Genomic DNA, 18,201 nt, shown 5'->3' on the forward strand with positions numbered 1-18,201 from the left:
TTTCCTAGAGATAAAAAGTATTCTATTTTATTTTTCATTTTAACATCTGGAAGAACATTAAAGCATATATTCTAGATTCGAACTCTTTGAAGAACTTTTATTACATGAAAAGTTACACATAGGATTATGGGAAAAGAAAATGTTTCATGGAGAACTCAACAGTAAAGCTTCCCATAAAATGTTCATCTATTACAACACCACCACTTTATTTGATTGCGTGGGAGGGCTGATGGGGGAGTAGGATGTACTGAGTGACTGTGATCACTCATCTACTGGAGAAAATACTATGTAACAAAAGTAAATTAGGGGCACTACTCCTCTGTCACAGATGATTTCCTGGGCTTCAGAACAAGGTCCTTAATGGATAAAGACAGTTCCTGAAGCTCCTTCCGAGTAGTATTGGTGACGTCATGTTGTTCCTTGTCTAAGTCATCGCTTGACGGATCCTCTCCCTGTCCACTCTTCTTATTTTGACTGACTAACTGTTTCACAACCAATCCTTGATATTTTACCAAGAGAGTATGTTGATCCTGTGAAAGGAAAGAAGAAACTGAACCAAGCACATCTGATTTTCTGTGAACAGAGAAAGTAGGATTTGTTTGAATGGTACAAACTGAAGGGCCTTATCTTCATGACACAACAGCCATGTTAGTGAATCTGGCAAGCAAGGTCTGTGTTCTCAGAGTGTGGATCAGGAGCTATAAGACCTGTGCAAATATGTCACCGGAATCTGACTTAGCCAGGTTCTATGACCCAAGACACAAAACAAAAGGAACTAAAGAAGCCAACCTGCTTTTAGTTAGGGGTTGATGAACTGGACAAGACTTTTGAAGTTGGGGCTAAATCAAAAACTAGGGAAACCAAGACAAAAATTCAGAGATTCTTGTATCTTTCCTGAAAACTTAAGCTCTAAAATCAGAGAATTTTTCACCATGGATCTTACAGAATGCTGAAAGATGCTCAAACAATTCCCCTGCCTGCCTGCAGCAGACAGATGTTTACGGATTCATTCTCTCTCTCTCTCTCTCTCTCTCTCTCTCTCTGAGTACTGGCGATGATTCACATCCAGGACACTCTTATGTTTAACAGCTTGAAAGTTTCCCGTGTATTAAGATGTAATACCTCTGGGATTTTGTTGTGAAGAAAGGCGATGATCTGTGGGACACATCTTCCAGGTGCATGGAGCATGCTGTGGGTTGAGAACTGAAATAACAGGACTGATGTGAGATGTAAAATCAGAGCAGGGTCTTCTGTGACCTTCAGCTGGTCAGCCAGAGCCTGCCGATGCTGGAAAAGGATTTGCCTGCAAAACCCAAATCACGGAAATACATAATTAGCAGGGTCTCATCATTTAAATATTTTCCCTTCAGCATTAATTTTTCACCTTCTCTAGTTTAATGACTCCACAGCATTTTAATGAGTTCTTTAAATATGGGTGATATGATTACATCTTACTCTAACTTTAGTTGGCATAGGTGGACTAACATTACAGAGAAAGCTATATAGCAAGTAAACTCAACATATACTTTTGCTCTTAGGTTGCTGGGATCAAACAAGGTATAATGACTACAATAAGGTTTTCTGTAACAAAGGTCTCAATCCTAATACAATGTCCTACGATTAGGGGCACGAGTCGACTGGAGGTCTACAACTCTATAAATGGCTCAGACAGTCGTTCTCAAATCTCAACTGTGAAGAAGCTCATTTTAGCAACGACAGAATCAATGTTACCTTTCCCTTTTTTTGTCTCCCTTTTTCACCATAATGTCACAAGCTTCTGTTGCAGAATCCAGACAAGAAAGGAAGTCTTCTATGCTCTGAAGACATGTAATTCCATAATTTAATTAGACATTTAATATTGTTTTATAATTTTACATCCTAAACACAATTTTTTTTCATCTTTATTAACTTGGGTATTTCTTATCTACATTTCGATTGTTATTCCCTTTCCTGGTTTCCCGCCAACATCCACCTAACTCCTCCCCCCCCATGGGTGTTTCCCTCCCCATCCTCCCCCAATTACCGATTTTTAACAGGGCATTTTGCAAATAGAAACTGATTTAGGACTAAAAATGTTAAGTGCTCCCTTCTTCCCTTCTTCACCTTCCCAAAAGGTGCCTGCACACAGAGTACTAGTCTTAGATTAACCTTGGAATGATTCTGACTGGGAGTTTGTAAGGAGCTGTATACATAAAACGCTAACTGTAGTTGCCAGTTAGCACTGACTTACTTTTTCATTCAGGGAGTTGTGGAGTTTTGTGAGAGCTACTTTAGTTTCTTCTGTCAATTTGCTTAAAATTTTTTTTCTCATCTGTAAGGGAAAAGATTCTTTTGGCATTGTGTTTTTATCTTATATGCTGGATATAAGATCAAACAAAAATACCCTTAAGTTCAGTAGAAGAATAGAATGCTAAATGTAATATATTTGGGGATTTTGAATGTTAGGTCTCAAACTAGAGATAAAAATGTTAAAATACTACAGAATCACAGAGTTCAGCCCTCATCTTCACAGCCTCCAGTAGACTAGTGACTGGGCGTGTGGAAACAGAACTTGGGTAAACACACTGTCTGTGGCTTTTCTTTACAGCATCTCCAGAAGAGGGTTATGAAGCCACAAGGCTCTCACACAGCAGGGATGCCTGCAGAAAGGGCAGTGGATCAGTTCTGTCGCTCGACACTTGTGTAGTATGTGGTCATAAGGCAGCTTTCGTCACCTTTCATAGATGGGATACTGTGAATTTCAGGGTCTTGTAAACCACACAAACCATAGATTCTTCTAATACATTTCAGGAAGGATGACCCGAGGGCACAGTGGGCCTCAGGGCTTCCTTGTTCTATCTCTTAGTTCTTTGTAAGGCCAAAGAGCAAGAATGGCAATAGTGTATTTTTCAGAGAGGGAGTTGGTAAAGAAACAAGAGATAGAGAGCATTCCAGAGGCTGGAGATTGTTGTTCAAAATGAAAGAGGAAGAATCCAATATCTTCCAAGTAGTAGTAGGGGGTCAATAATGCACTTCTGGCTGAGGTTGGAGGATAGACTTTATTATGTAAGGGAGTTACCTAAAATTAAAACACACCAAGGAAAATCATGCCACCTCCATGGAACAAAGCATAGTTACAGAGGCCACAGCATTAGGTGGATGAGTTTTACCACATTCAAAGCCAGTTATAAATGCAGTCAGCCAGAGAAGACTTTCTCACTCAGCTGTCCTGAATCTCTGTAAGCTGTCAAGTGGTCCCAGAGTGAAGAGGAGGCAGAGAGAGAGAGGTGGAGGAATGGTCATATCGCCATAGGAACAGCCCAAGCCTTTCCACCTGTAGGTAACTGAGCCAGGGCTCTATCTCGCAGGGCAAATTCGAACGTTCGGCAAATTCGAACGTGACGGTCTTGGCTCCAGCTTAAGATCACCGTTTTAAACATGTAAACTTAAGAGTCTATCTCAATAGTTAACATACTGCTTTCAAAAGAAAATGACCATGAGCTTAAGAAAATGGGAATAATTATTCAGGGAGTGCTAAATCAATAAGGGGATTAGACAGACAAACCATTAGAAAAAATCTTATTTTTTATAAAGTAATTGAACCTTTTTACTATAAGTAGTTTGATCATATTATCAATCCTTGTAAAATTTATATAAACATTGAACAATTACTTAAATTCTTTAGTATTTTTTTCTATATAAAAACTGTTACTTTACTTTTCCTTTAAACTCGTTCAAAATAAAAACAGGCTCAGATCCCAAGACATCAAGCAGCAGGCAATTCTCTAACATACATCACTTGTAATGGTTGCAGGGTCCTCCACCGCCATCATCAAGTCTGAGGCTAGGAAGTTGAACATGAGGTTAGTGATATCGGTACACACTGTCTTCAGCAAGTGCTTGGTCAGAGCAGTCTGTGTGTCATCTGGAAAAGAAGGACCCTTCATTACAACTGACTTCCTTGCAGAATTACCAGAATCACTGAAGACTTAATATACAGAATACAGAATCTTATAAGAAAACTTAATACAGAATCATTGCAGCTTAATATACCTGCAAAATATTTCATCCCCTTTTCAAATAATCTGATATTATTGTATAGATTTGAAACCTCTTCTTGTAAGTCCTTGATCGTGCGTTTTCTGCCAGTTCCAGAAGCAGATGTTGACGACATGAAGACTGAACGTACCACCTCAAGATACATTTTATTCAGAGGCCTGGGACAAGATAAATAAGGTTAATTAAAATGTAGTAGATTTAAGTTAGACAAGACATTGAGCTTACAGTGAAATAACATTTTAAAAACCCTCCATCTTTTTAACAGTTAAAATTAATATGAAGGAGGTTCAGTAAAGAACTTGTAGATCCAGGAATAATTTTAACAATTTTCACAGTTTTAAAGCATTCAAAGTAACTGCAGTAAAGACGACGGAACGATAGTAACACCACTCCATAAGAGACTTCTAAACATTAATTTGGAAAATAGCAGAATATAAGTTTGTTCCTCATTCTCAGGATTTACCACAGAAAAACTCTCAATTTCCAAAGTACTATTAACATAATATATTTTTAAAACCATCTATATGTGCTACAATAGATTTTTTTTAAAAAATCAATGGTGCATAGCTAATAGTATTTATTTTCTATTTTTACAGACTATAGCTCTGTAATATTTTTATGCATAAAATTTACTAACATTAAAAAAATTCCACTATAAAAGCTGTACTTCAAAATAAAAATTTAGATTTGCCGAGTTTATCTCTGTATATTTGCTGTATATATTTCTATGAGACTTAAGTGCTGGGTCTAACCTGAGAGATGACCAGGTATGGTTAATAGAGACATAACTCAATGTAAAATTTCCTTTAATGTTTCATGTAAACTCAGCTCGGCTGATTCACAAGTTGTTAGTTTCTACACTTACTGTTTCTGGGGTCAGTTGTTCCCCATCAAGAGACTAACAGTAACCTCTGTTTACTCTTTGCCAAATCAAGACAGAATGACTGCCTCTGCTTTTAGGCGCTGTTTCTTCTAACAGATGAGTTAGTCCCAAATAAGACCCAAAACTGCAATGGCTGTAAGCACTTCAGAGGTTCTCAGTGTCTCCTGGCCATTCTGTCAAGAGCGCTTACTAAATAAAGGCTGAATGGAACTGTCTCTGAAGGAAAATAATTTTGGAATTTCATGTTTAAATTAAATCCAAATGGTTGACCAAAAAAAAAAAAAAAAAAAAGGCCTAAAACTGGTTTTTGAGGATCTTAGTGAAAATTACATGCTATCAGAAATGAGAAGACGTATAATTTCTACTTGCTTTATTAAGTGTTCTGCAAGTTCTGAAATAAACTCCTCAGGGGCATCTGGAATGTGTTTCCTTAAGCAACCTTCAATTTCATCCTGGAACATGAAGGTGATGTCTGGCTTCTTCTTTCCTGTAACATATGTCAGCAACAGGAAAATAAACACACCCCAAAGCAAAGACAGACAGACAGACAGGGAATATACACCTCACCAGGCGGCAACACGCTCTGACGTCAACAAAACTGCTGCTTCTAAATACAAGTATCTAGTAAAGTTAAAATTTAAAACTCCATATAGGCGGCTTTCTTTTAGGTGACCATGTTTCAACTTGCCTTATAAGTGACTGGTTTCTATCAGCTAGCCAGAAGGCAAGGACAACTCTTTCCTCCATCTAACTTGAAAAATGCAGATAGCTGGGCATCAGAACAATCAAGTAGGAGATCATCTTTCAGAAACTGTGATTTCTCCTCATTCAACAGCAGACACTGAGGAGAACCTCCTCCTTCACAAAACTGAGTACTTACTGAAGTCAACAGCCTTTGAATTTATAGGCGAGCTTCAGAAACTGACAGGACTTAAATTAAAATTTATCTTTTTGGAAAAATAGAAATGAAAAGGAAAAACCCTTATAATTTATTTTTGCTTTCTCGAAGACAATTCTATACTAATACACAATAAAATTAGGATGCAGATACTGTAATGGAAATGTTGTTAATTGTGGAAATGTCATGCTTAACCACTCACTTAAAACGTATTGGTAGCAAAGGCAGCAAACAGTATTTCCATTATAAATGATACAACTGATTACTTTTAGCTAAGTCAGATTATTGATTCTACAGGTGAAACCTTAGCAATAAAATAAAATGTCTCAAAAAATCAATGTTTAGTCTTAATGAGGATCTAAAGAGTTGAAATCATGGCTTCAAGGTAGACACCCAAAGTTCTATTCTCTTCTGAGATCTTTCTCCAACCCTGATGTTCAGTCGATAGTCTTCTCCTGTTCGCTTTCTATAAGCGTTTTACAGGCTGTTAAATTACATTCCCTCCAGTAATCTGTCATACTGACTTGATTCTGTATTTTAGTTGAGAACCTAATTTCACCCTCCATTTCAGAGATTACAACAACCCTTTTCAAAGCACTGAAATTACTTTTAAGGTAGAATGGTTTTACTGCTCTTACAGTGCCTCAATAATCTATGCACAAAACAACGTCACATGCCTCATTTCTCTAAGATTACAGGTATTGGGGAATAACTTTTTAAAAATTCCTCTTTATCCTTGTCCCTCTTACATCTTGGGAATGCATAAATAAGCACCCAAGGAGAAATGGCAGGCACATAAAGCCATGCCAATACTGCACAGAATGAGGGGACACAGAGTAAACAGTTTCCTTCCTTATTAACATTATTTCCTGTTCATTACAATAGTAGTTTTTCAGTATTTCTTAGTTTATTTTAGGAAAACCTAATGAGCATGGCATTGTGATGCTGCCAACAGTAGTTATTATCTTCGTGAGTGCGTGTGGCATGCGTGTGTAAATGTGGGTGAGTGTGTGTGTGCTTAACTGTTCCTGGGGATACAACAGAGAGTAGTATTGTTTCACGATCCCTTCTTAAAAATGAAAAAATTGCATTTAAAAAAGCAAAATATGATGTCGTTTGCACAGTTAACTTTGGCAACCATTAAGAAGTCTAGGAACTAGAAGATGAAAAGCAATTATTTAATTCATCTTAGATGTATGTAGCAAGCCAGCCATGTATTGTCAAAGTTCAAACAAGCACATGATTCTCTGCCTCAACTTCACGTTTCAATATCTTCAGTTATTTCCTAGAGTTCTTTCAAGGTAAAAAGGTATTCGGAACATAAACGTCTACATTCACAAATAGCACTGGTGAAACCAGGAAGGGTAAACATGCGGGTTGTTATTTCAAAGGAAAAGATGAGCATCTGTTTTCTGTCTGGAGGTGGGGAATGGAGGTGGCTGACAGCCTAAGGCGATCCAGGATTAGGCCATACCAAGCTCCCACATGCAGGACCATATAATCTAGGTGACCTCTGTGCTATCTGCATGGCCAGGGACTCCCACAAATTCCTACAACCAGGACTGGCATGGCCAATAGCCTAGATGACCTCAATAATGTCTTAACCAAAACCGTGCCAGATCTTCCCCTACACCCTTTAGACAATGCACGTAGCTTATCTCTAGAACCCTACACATGGAAGAAGTCACATGTACTTTGACAAGAGTTTTGATGTAATTATGCCTCTTTGTTCACTGAGGATTGAGATGTACCATGAAACTTTGGTCAAATTGTACTTTACTTAAATATGCCCACAATAACTACCTGTGTCAGACTCTAGACGTTTGAACCGGTGCTGGCTGTTGAGAAATGTTGAACCAGATTTCCTTCTTGCCTCACATGGATCAACACTCTGCTGTCCCTGGTGGTCACAGAGACCCCTGATCTTTTGTTGTTAGTTTTTTGTTTTTGTTTTTGTTTCCCCCCTATTTCACATCTTCTAAAAAATTTTCAGCCCTTTTCCTAAAATTCCATCAGGAAATGAGCCAATACCAAGTTTCTCCATTTACAGCTAATCTCAGGAAGGTTGAGTCAGATTCTCCAGATATGACTCCAGCATTAAGCTTGACCTCTCAGTTTTGACTTATCTGGAGACAGGGTCTCATGTAGCCCAGAGTGACCTCCATCTCAAGGCCTCTACTTTGTATGTGCTGAGATTACAAGTGTGTGCCCCATGCATGGCTTGATTGACTTTTAGGATCATAATAGGCCCCCCTTCTGTTTATAAGATAATTTTCGGCTTGAAATCTAAAAGAGGTTAATAATTTATATTATTAAACTATAAAACTTGTGGTCACTAATAATGCAAGATAAATACTTTACAAACATATAAAGCTGATTATATTCCTCTTAAGAAAAATACTAAGAAAACCATCTACACATAAATCAATAGTGGACTGGAAGCTACACACCAGCATGCGATGACTGAGACTCATCATCACTGTCCTCGTCTTTTCTTCCCTTCTTCTTGACTTTCTTAATCTTGTATTCTCTGGCATTGCCCCCTCCTCCGCCTCTTACACTTCCAGAACCCTCTGGAAGAAATACATCAGTTAGCATTATTAATGAGTTTTGGAAAATGATGATACCATATTGCTATATTAAACTATATAACAGAACAATGAAAAGCAAAATTCTTTTAAAGATCAGTTTCCATATTAAGGTACTAAGGACAATAACAATAATAAATAAATTAGACCACTAGATCAGACAATGAAAGGAGGTCAAAGGGATACAAACTGGAAAGGAAGAAGTCAAAATATCACTATTTGCAGATGATATGATAGTATACTTAAGTGACTCCAAAAATTTCCACCAGAGAACTACTAAACCTGATAAACAATGTCAGCAAAGTGACTAGGTATAAAATTAACTCAAACAAATCAGTAGCCTTCCTCTACTCAAAATATAAACAGGCTGATAGAAATTAGGGAAATGACACCCTTCACAATAGTCCCAAATAATATAAAATATCTTGATGTGACTTTAACCAAGCAAGTGAAAGATCTGTATGACAAGAATTTCAAGTCTCTGAAGAAAGAAATTGAAGAAGATCTTAGAAGATGGAAAGATCTTCCATGTTCATGGATTGGCAGGATTAATATAGTAAAGATGGTCATTTTGCCAAGAGCAATCTACAGATTCAATGCAATCCCCCTCAAAATTCCAACTCAATTCTTCATAGAGATAGAAAGAGCAATTTGTAAATTCATTTGGAATAATAAAAAAACCCAGGATAATGAAAACGATACTCAACAATAAAAGAACTTCTGAGGGAATCACCATCCCTGACCTCAAGCAGTATTAGAGAGCAATAGACATAAAAACTGCATGGTATTGGTACAGAGACAGACAGATAGACCAATGGAATAGAATTGAAGACCCAGAAATGAACCCACACACCTATGGTCACTTGATCTTTGACAAAGGAGCTAAAACCATCCAATGGAAAAAAGTGCATTTTTAACAAATGGTGCTGGTTCAACTGGAGGTCAGTATGTAGAAGAATGCAAATTGATTCTTATCACCCTGTACAAAGCTTAAGTCCAAGTGGATCAAGGACCTCCACATCAAACCAGATACACTCAAACTAATAGAAGAAAAAGCGGGGAACAGTCTCAAATACATGGGCACTGGGGAAAATTTCCTGAACAAAACACCAATGGCTTATGCTCTAAGATCAAGAATCGACAAATGGGACCTTGTAAAACTGCAAAGCTTCTGTAAGGCAAAGGACACTGTGGTTAGGATAAAACGGCAACCAACAGATTGGGAAAAGATCTTTACCAATCCTACATCCAACAGAGGGCTAATATCCAAAATATACAAAGAACTCAAGAAGTTAAGACTCCAGAGAACCAAATAACCCTATTAAAAAAATGGTGTACAGAGCTAAACAAAGAATACTCATCTGAGGAATATTGAATGTCTGAGAAGCACCTAAAGAAACATCCTTAGTCATCAGGGAAATGCAAATCAAAACAACCCTGAGATTCCACCTCACACCAATCAGAATGGCTAAGATAAAAAACTCAGGCAACAGCAGATTCTGGTGCAGTTGTGGAGAAAGAGGAACACTCCTCCATTGTTGGTAGGATTGCAGACTGGTACAACCCCTCTGGAAATCAGTCTTGAGGTTCCTCAGAAAATTGGACATTCCACTACCTAAGAACCCAGTTATATCTCTCCTGGGCATATACTCAAAAGATGCTCCAACATACAACAAAGACACATGCTCCACTATGTTCATAGCAGTCTTATTTATAATAGCCAGAAGTTGGAAAGAACCCAGATGCCCTTCAACAGAGGAATGGATACAGAAAATGTGGTACAGCTACAAAATGGGGTACTACTCAGCTATCAAAAATAATGACTTCATGAAATTCATAGGCAAATGGAATGAAATAGAAAATATCATCCTGAATGAGGTAACCCAATCACAGAAAAAACGTACATGGTATATACTCACTGATAAGTTGATATTAGCTCAAAACCTCAAAGATGCAATCCAAAGATCACATGAAACTCAAGAAGAAGGAGGACCAAAATGTGGATGCTTCACTCCTTCTCAAAAGGAGGAACAAAAATATCCATAGGAGGGGATATGGAGGCAAAGTTTAGGGCAAAGACTGAAGGAACGGCCATTCAGAGCCTGCTCCACATGTGGCAAATATATAGACAGCCACCAAAACTAGATAATATGAATGAAGCTAAGAAGTGCATGCTGACAGGCACCGTATATAGATCTCTCCCGAGACACACAGACAGAACACGTCAAATACAGAGGTGAATGCTAGCAGCAAACCACTGAACTGAGAACAGGATCCCCATTGCCAGATTAGAGAAAAGATTGAAAAAGTTGAAGGGGCTTGCGACCCCATACGAACAATGCCAACCAACCTGAGCTTTCAGGGACTAAATCACTACCAAAAGACTGTACATGGACTGACCCAGGGCTCCAAAACAAAGGATGGCTTTGCTAGGCACCAATGGAAGGAGAAGCCCTTGGTCCTGCCAAGATAGGACCCCCAGTGTAGGGGAATGTGGGGCGGGGGTAAGGTTGGGTGGATGGGGGGAACACCCTTATAGAAGAAGGGGAGGAGGAGGAGAGAGGAGGCTTATGGACAGGAAACCAAGAAAGGGAATAACATTTGAAATGTAAATAAAGAAATACCCAGGGGTTGGGGATTTAGCTCAGAGGTAGAGTGCTTGCCTTGCAAGGGGCCCTGAGTTCAGTCCCCAGCTCCGGGGGGGGGGGGGGAGAAATTCCCAATTAGAAAAAAATGAAAAAAATAAATGCTGAACCTAATGAAATAAAATTTCCAAGAAAGAAAAAAAAAATCTCTTGAATGTAAGCAATCTCCTGAAAGTGTTTTAAACTGTAATATACTCAAGGCTAACTGTTTTCTGTAGCTTATCTTTTTTTAGCTAAATCCATTCCTTCATATTTTATTTCTCCTCTTTTTTTTTTAAATTAAGAGTATTTGTATATTATTATATTTTGTCTCCATGTGTTTGTGTACCACATGCATGCAGTACCCCTTATGGCCAGAGAGGGCGTCAGATCCTCTGGAACTAAAGTTACAGATGGCTGATAGCTACCACATAGTTTCTACTACTTGAACCAGAGTCTTCTGGAAAAGCAGCCACTGCTGTTAGCCACTGAGCCATCTTTTCAGACACCCTTCACCTTTCTTGGCCATCAAAGAACCATTCTTTCACTTGCTCATGTCTGCTATCACAGCATCATTTAATCCTCATTACTACGACATTTCACAGTGGCTTTGCCTTCCTGGCTAAGAGTGATTACTGCACGTTTGGAGGAGTCAGACTCAGCCACCACTCCCCTAAATTATGAGTTTGTGATATGAAAAGGTTAAAAAGTCACAGAAACTTAATAAACGTCAGTTATATTAAATCAATAGCAGAAAACTAACACCATCAATTAGTTTAAGTTATCAATCATCAAATTATTTTCAATTACTTACTAAGAGTTAAATACAAATCATTAGAGAAGCCCAAGTACTATGCATGAGGGTCAAGACATATTACTGAGGTAGTTTTCTGCCTGTAGATGTCTACATTTAGGATATCTTGTCTATAAAACAGAATACTCAACTTATAATGGGTTATAAGTGTTAAATAGTTTTAATCATAAGGGTTATTTAGTAAAATAGACTTCTATAAACTAAATATACTTTTCTAAAATCTAAGCACAATTATCTTAGATTTTATCATATTTTATAATTTATTTTCCTTGGCTTTATAAAGACATGAATGAATGAATGAATGAATGAATGAATGAATGAAAGAAACCACACGCCTAAAGTGAAATGTATCTTTAGTAGTTGTGAGTTCCTTATGGGAGACATCTAGTTGGACTTGATTCCATGCACTCTAGTTAATTACTGCCGTACAACTGCAGTCACTCAGAACGAAGTACGAGATGACCTGTAACTCTTGAGAAAGAAATATATCAACTTTACTGACTTTAGCATTAATCAACATTCGTGTATTCTAAATACCACTCGAAATAAAGTGGCAGAATAAACGTATGTGAGGATTAGGAGTCACTGGAATAACTTACTGTGGCTCCTCTGGACAAATGGAGAAAATATTAAAAATAGTTCAAGAGTCTTGCAAAAAAGGTTTTTACAAGAGAAACATTCTTAACTAATAAAACAAGACTCAATTTTCATAGCCAAAACTGTGTTTTAAGCATATGTGTTTGATACATGTGTATTTATTAATGAAAAAGCTGAATATCAAAGTTTTTGGCACCGACATAGCAGTAATAATTTGTTTCTACTAGTAAAAATAGAGAAAATAGATGTGTGTCTCAATGGTAAGATACTAACGTACTTACTAAGTACTACGTAGAACGATTACCACTGAGTATAGATTTAAAAGAGGTTAAAATATAATGTTAGCAGGAAGATCTGCTTGCTTAGAAAACCTTAAATTATGCTACGTGGTGCTTTAGATACTAGGGATATAACTTCAGGCATTGTTTCCAAACAATATAACACACCAGTGTGTCATCCGAAATGGGAAAGATAATACAAGTATGGTCTCTACTGAGAGGTATTAGAAAGGCACCCAAGGAGGTGACATTGGAGTTGAACTAAAAAAAAAAAAACCAAAACCAAAACAACAACAACAACAACAACAACAACAACAACAACAACAACAAAAACCAGCTTCTTTAGGTTTAGAAGAAGCAATAAAATTAAGCAGCCCCGTTAGTGCAGAGCCATGAAGTGAATATGAACCAAGCAAATATGAGAATACAGAAGAAAACACAGAAGAGAGGCAAAGTCACAAATAAACACAAAAAAAGGCTTTTTATATTTTCATGAACACATATAAAACCAGAATACACTGTGTTATTTCCATTTTCATGATTAAAATTAATTTAGTAGGGGCTGAAGAGACAGCTCAGTGGTTAAGAGCACACTGTTTGATTCCCAGCACCCACATGACAGCTCACAACTGTCTGTTACTCCATTTCCTGCCTACCCTGATGCCCACTTCTGGCCTCCTCAGGGACCAGGTACACTTGTGGTGCACAGACATATATAGAGGAAAAACATCCATACTCACAAATTAAAAATTCAGCAGCAAGATTTGGTTCAGATTAGCCATTAAAATAAAAAAATGAATCTATTAAAAGAAAACCTTCAAATGGCCTTAGTTCAAAAGTAAAAACTTTCCCAGGAGCAATTGATAAAAAAGCATCATTTTTTCCCAATGTTTTCAGTCCCTTTGTCAGGGTCTGACTGCTGAAGCTACTCGTGCTGTTCTATTCCACACACAGAGCCCTGGGTCTAACTTGTGCCAGTACCGTGCTGTCTGCTCATACATTGTCACTGTGGTACGGTGTGGTCAGACACTGTCCCAGCTCCAGCACTGCTTTTACTTCAGGTTTGTTTTCAGAGGGTGGGCTATCTGACATGCAAGAACGGAAATGTGCAACGAAACCCCTTGTACACCGAACACGTATTTACACACCTTATCTTTGGCCTTACTTATCAATGATTTATTACCTGTTGCTTTCTTCCTGCGTTCATCTTTTTTATCCTTTTTATTTGTATTAACACTTTCTAAAATGGATATTTGTTTCAGATCTTCTTCTGTGATTAAATGCACAGGATTATTTTTCATTTCCTGAAATAAAACATGCTCTTTTGGTAGGCAGAATATATGTAGCATTTCAAATAGCAGAGAAGTTGCTTATTTAGTTACTTGCACATCCTAGTTATACTTATTACGTTTCATAGATAAAGATGATAAAATGTACGACTGCTGCTCCGCGGCTGTCTGCCCTCCTAAAGCATCAACGGCACCTGCTGCTGTGTTAGCTTCGGTGCCAGCACGTAATTACGGAACAGCAGAGTGCACAGCAGCAGACGCAGCTCTCCACACTTACTGCCTGGTTCTACCATGACTAGGAGAAACGACTTGTCCCCTACTCCCCCTTTCTTTTGTTCCTGAGACTCTTGAGTACCATGCTACCTGGACACTTGAAATGACAAGACAGTCATGGAAACTGCTGCTCATGATTACAGGCTGCAAACCAATTCAAATAAATCTATTTTTCCCTTGACTTCGTTCTGGATGATCTCCACTGTTCACATTTTATGTTAGCAAAAAACAATGAACTATTTCCAGCTTCAGAAATCAGATCTTCTTTATGAGAAATAATTCTTAAATTTCTAGTGACAAAAGAAATATTTTTACAGTAAAATTACTATCATTTCCTTTTTGGTTTTCTAAGAAAAATGCTTAATAATGAGGATTCCAGTGATAAGATTACCTTTCTTTAAACTCATTTTTCTTAGGTAAACAAAGTGTTCAAAGAGACATATATCCTTTCCAGACTATCATTTTTTCTGAAAGTAACACAGAGGTCTACTTGTCCATGTACAGAATAAACATATTTCAACTTAACACTTACTAATGTTACATCTATATCTTCTTATTCTTGCCTGCTTAACAGGCCAATTGCAGAAAACAATGACCTCATACTGTACTGTAAAGTTTGAAAGAGGACAGCTAAGCACTAGTGGTTTACACATTTAACAGGTCTGCATGAGTTCCTGACAGTTATTAAGACAGAGGGCTTGTTTTATCCGAGGAGAGGCTATATAGTTTTAACTATAATCATGAATTGGATGCTATGAAGGCACTCTGCTTCAAAAATACTTTTATACAGTAGTTAAAAACTAAAAGATTAAAAAGCAAAATGGTTCAGGGGTTGGAGCGATGGCTCGGCAGTAAAGAGCACACCTGCGTCTGCAGAGGACCCAGATTTGGTTCCCGCACCCACACGCTGCCTCACAACTGCCTGTAACTTAATCTTCAGGGTCCAATAGTCTCTGCTGACCTCTGACGGCATCCACATACACATGTGCGCACATATACATGGACACACAAGGATAAAGAAAAATTAATATTTTTTAAAAGCATCTTTTTTAGATTAAGAAAGACTATATAATTATATATAATTAATATATATATATATATATATATATATATATATATATATATATATATATATATAATTCAGGTGGACCTTGAGCTTAAACAGACTGAAACTAGTGCTCACTGCCTTTAGCCACTGAGGGCTGGAATTATAGAAATGTACTATTATGCTTGAAAAACTAGTAAACTTTGATAGTAACATTTCTTTTCTCACCAAGTTACCTTATTTATTCTAATGGGGTAAAATTAATGAGGCTACACCAGATGTGGTGATTGTCTGTGGCACTATGCATGCTTTGTAGTAATATGTACAATGACACTGCACAAGAAGAGTCAGACTTAACATAGGTAACACTACTACATACTGGACTGTTCTAACAGTGGGTCAGATCCATTGGCAACTCAATCTGAAAACTATGTAATTTTATTGATAAGATTCTAATTTGTAAAATTAGTTCTCTAACTTTTAATAGGTTCTAATGAAGATTAGGAAGAGGAATAATAAATCCTAGAGGAGATAAAGAAAGAATTACATAAAATGATATATTCCTTGGTGGGCAGACTGTTTATTGCATTTCCCAAAAGACATCAGATGATCCTAGTGGGAAAGAAAGGACTGTTAGGATGAGCAGCTGGAAGAAAGTCTGGAATACCTTTTCAGCTTTTTGGTGCATTCGTTCGCTGAACAGTTTTGTACAGTCATTGATGAATTTCTCGCTGACCACAACAGTGTCACTAAAGACTGTGGCTGACGCATGCTTGCCAAATGGTCTCATCACCTGCTGAAGCAGCATAGCAGCATCTTCAACTGACAAAGAACTGGGCAGCAGAGGCTAAAATTACGAGCAAAGTGAAAATGAGAAAAATGCAGGGAAACAGGTTATCTGTTTTGTATGTATAATATACACATATGTGAGAACATATATTTATAAGTATAATTTCCCTCAAATAACTGCATTGAAGCCACTGGCTTTCAGAAGCAGTCATGATCATAACTTCCAAACCTGTTTTCTGGGTCCATCAGCACTTGGCCCTCTAGAGTCATTTGCCATTTTTTTTTAAACCCAATTTTTCCACTTGCACGCCTTATACAAATGTCAAGTTTGGCAAACCACCACCAGAACCCACAAGACCACTGTGCTTCTTCTCTTATAACATACAAACAATTCACCAGCAAGTCTTGATAACTTTTCCTGTTCAAAGTTTCATTTTAGCCCTATCAAATTATTATTTTGAATTACTATTTTACATATTTCCCCCTAGGTGCTGCCTGTCCTAAGAGAAGACACTTGTTTGTTCACCATTTTTACAGCATATACAATGGTGCTTATCACACTGAAACTATCTAACGCCTTCTGTACGGATAAGATACCATAAGAAATTCAGTAACCACGGCAGGAGTCTTCCTACATACAAAACATTTCTATACTCTGACTAGAAATAACAGACTGGCCTCTGGCTTGCTTTTCCCACACTGCAGTGTCCCTGTGGAGTAAAGAAGGGCAGGTGCAGCATGAACAATGATGCTGATGTATGTAAATACAGCAGCAGAGATTTCTAGAGAAGGGATAAGCAAATACAAGAGGATGTCTGAGGCCAGGGCAGTTGTGCACGCTTGGGTAAGACATCATAATGGTCACTTTCAACCAGTAAGTTGACACAGTATAGAATCACCTGGGAAGGGAGTCTCAGTGAGGGACAGTCTAGATCAGGCTGGCCTGTGGGCATGTCTGTGGAGGACTGTCTTGACTGTTAATTAGCAAGGGAGAACTCGGGCCCTGGATTGAATGAAAGGAGGGAAGTAAGTCAAGCACTAGCCAGCATGGATGCCTCAGCTTGTTCTCTACCCTTGACAGTGGCTGTACTATGACAGCTGCTTCACAATCCTGGTCCTGTGACATCCCCTAATAACAGGTTAGCAACTTGGAACTGTAAGCCAAAACAAGTTTGTTCATCCTGAAGTTGGTTTTATCAGGGTATCTGTCACAACAACTAGACAGTCTCATCAATTTCACTATCGGGATCAATATGGTTGCTATATTATTTTCCTGTTTGTTTTTGAAATTTACAGAGTTCTAGATTTGGTTATGTACACTAAAAACATCAACCTAAAATAATAAAATTTCTGTTATGACTGCTAGAAGCAAGACTATCTTTACATGGCCTATTTCTAAAATGTGTACATCCTAATAAAACATCACTTATCATCAGTTTAAACAAAAATTAATATGAGAAAAGAGGTTAAACATACCGAAACGTCAACCCATGTTCCTGAGCTGATGGCCTCCTCTACCGATGCTTCCACCTGGTCCACGAGCCCTTGGCCAACACAAGTTGCCTTCAAAAACAAGAGTGGGGTATTCTTATACCTTTTCTTTATATAGTTCACAGCATCTGGGATTCCAAGTCTGGATAAAGCGTCAAATTCTAGAAATACACAAGGAAGTTGAATAGAACTGTCAATCACTCACATCTTCCAGAAGCCTCACAAGTTAAGTTGTATACAAACCCTTTTTTGACTGTGGATGTAATGTACTCTAGAATTTTCTGAGGAATAAAAGAAAAGAACCATAGTGTAACTTGTTGCCTGGGCATATTCTTAGATATCTACTATTGAAGGTCTCTGTAGGAAACCTGCTACACTGTTTCCAGTGCTCCATGAACACAAGTTGAGTGGTCCCTTCTCCAGCTGAAGGGCTGCAGAGCAATGCAGTGGAAAGCAGCAGTAAAGGAAATGGAAACGGTCCAAATTAAAAATCAAAACTGCAATCTAGTTTGCTTATTTTAGTTAAAGGGATGGATTTTATTTTCAAAATGTGTTACTGTGCAACAGGACGGAGCCATTCTCTAAAGTAGATGA

General features: G+C 37.8%; 1 protein-coding gene across 1 annotated transcript in view; it reads right to left on the minus strand.

Moving 5' to 3' along the window:
• The window catches only part of Ufl1 (Ufm1-specific ligase 1), a 32,412-nt gene continuing 14,211 nt past the window's right edge, over positions 1-18,201 (minus strand). The window contains exons 9-19 of the mRNA NM_001126279.1: positions 17,593-17,768; positions 15,995-16,174; positions 13,904-14,024; positions 8,270-8,392; positions 5,291-5,408; positions 4,033-4,196; positions 3,774-3,904; positions 2,231-2,311; positions 1,732-1,817; positions 1,123-1,303; positions 1-530 (exon numbers count right to left, since the gene is read on the minus strand). Coding sequence (NP_001119751.1) covers positions 312-530; positions 1,123-1,303; positions 1,732-1,817; positions 2,231-2,311; positions 3,774-3,904; positions 4,033-4,196; positions 5,291-5,408; positions 8,270-8,392; positions 13,904-14,024; positions 15,995-16,174; positions 17,593-17,768 — 1,580 coding nt within the window. The 3' untranslated portion in view covers positions 1-311. The remainder of the gene's footprint in view (positions 531-1,122; positions 1,304-1,731; positions 1,818-2,230; positions 2,312-3,773; positions 3,905-4,032; positions 4,197-5,290; positions 5,409-8,269; positions 8,393-13,903; positions 14,025-15,994; positions 16,175-17,592; positions 17,769-18,201) is intronic.

This window comes from Rattus norvegicus, chromosome 5, assembly GCF_036323735.1.
Source record: "Rattus norvegicus strain BN/NHsdMcwi chromosome 5, GRCr8, whole genome shotgun sequence".
NCBI lineage: Eukaryota > Metazoa > Chordata > Mammalia > Rodentia > Muridae > Rattus > Rattus norvegicus.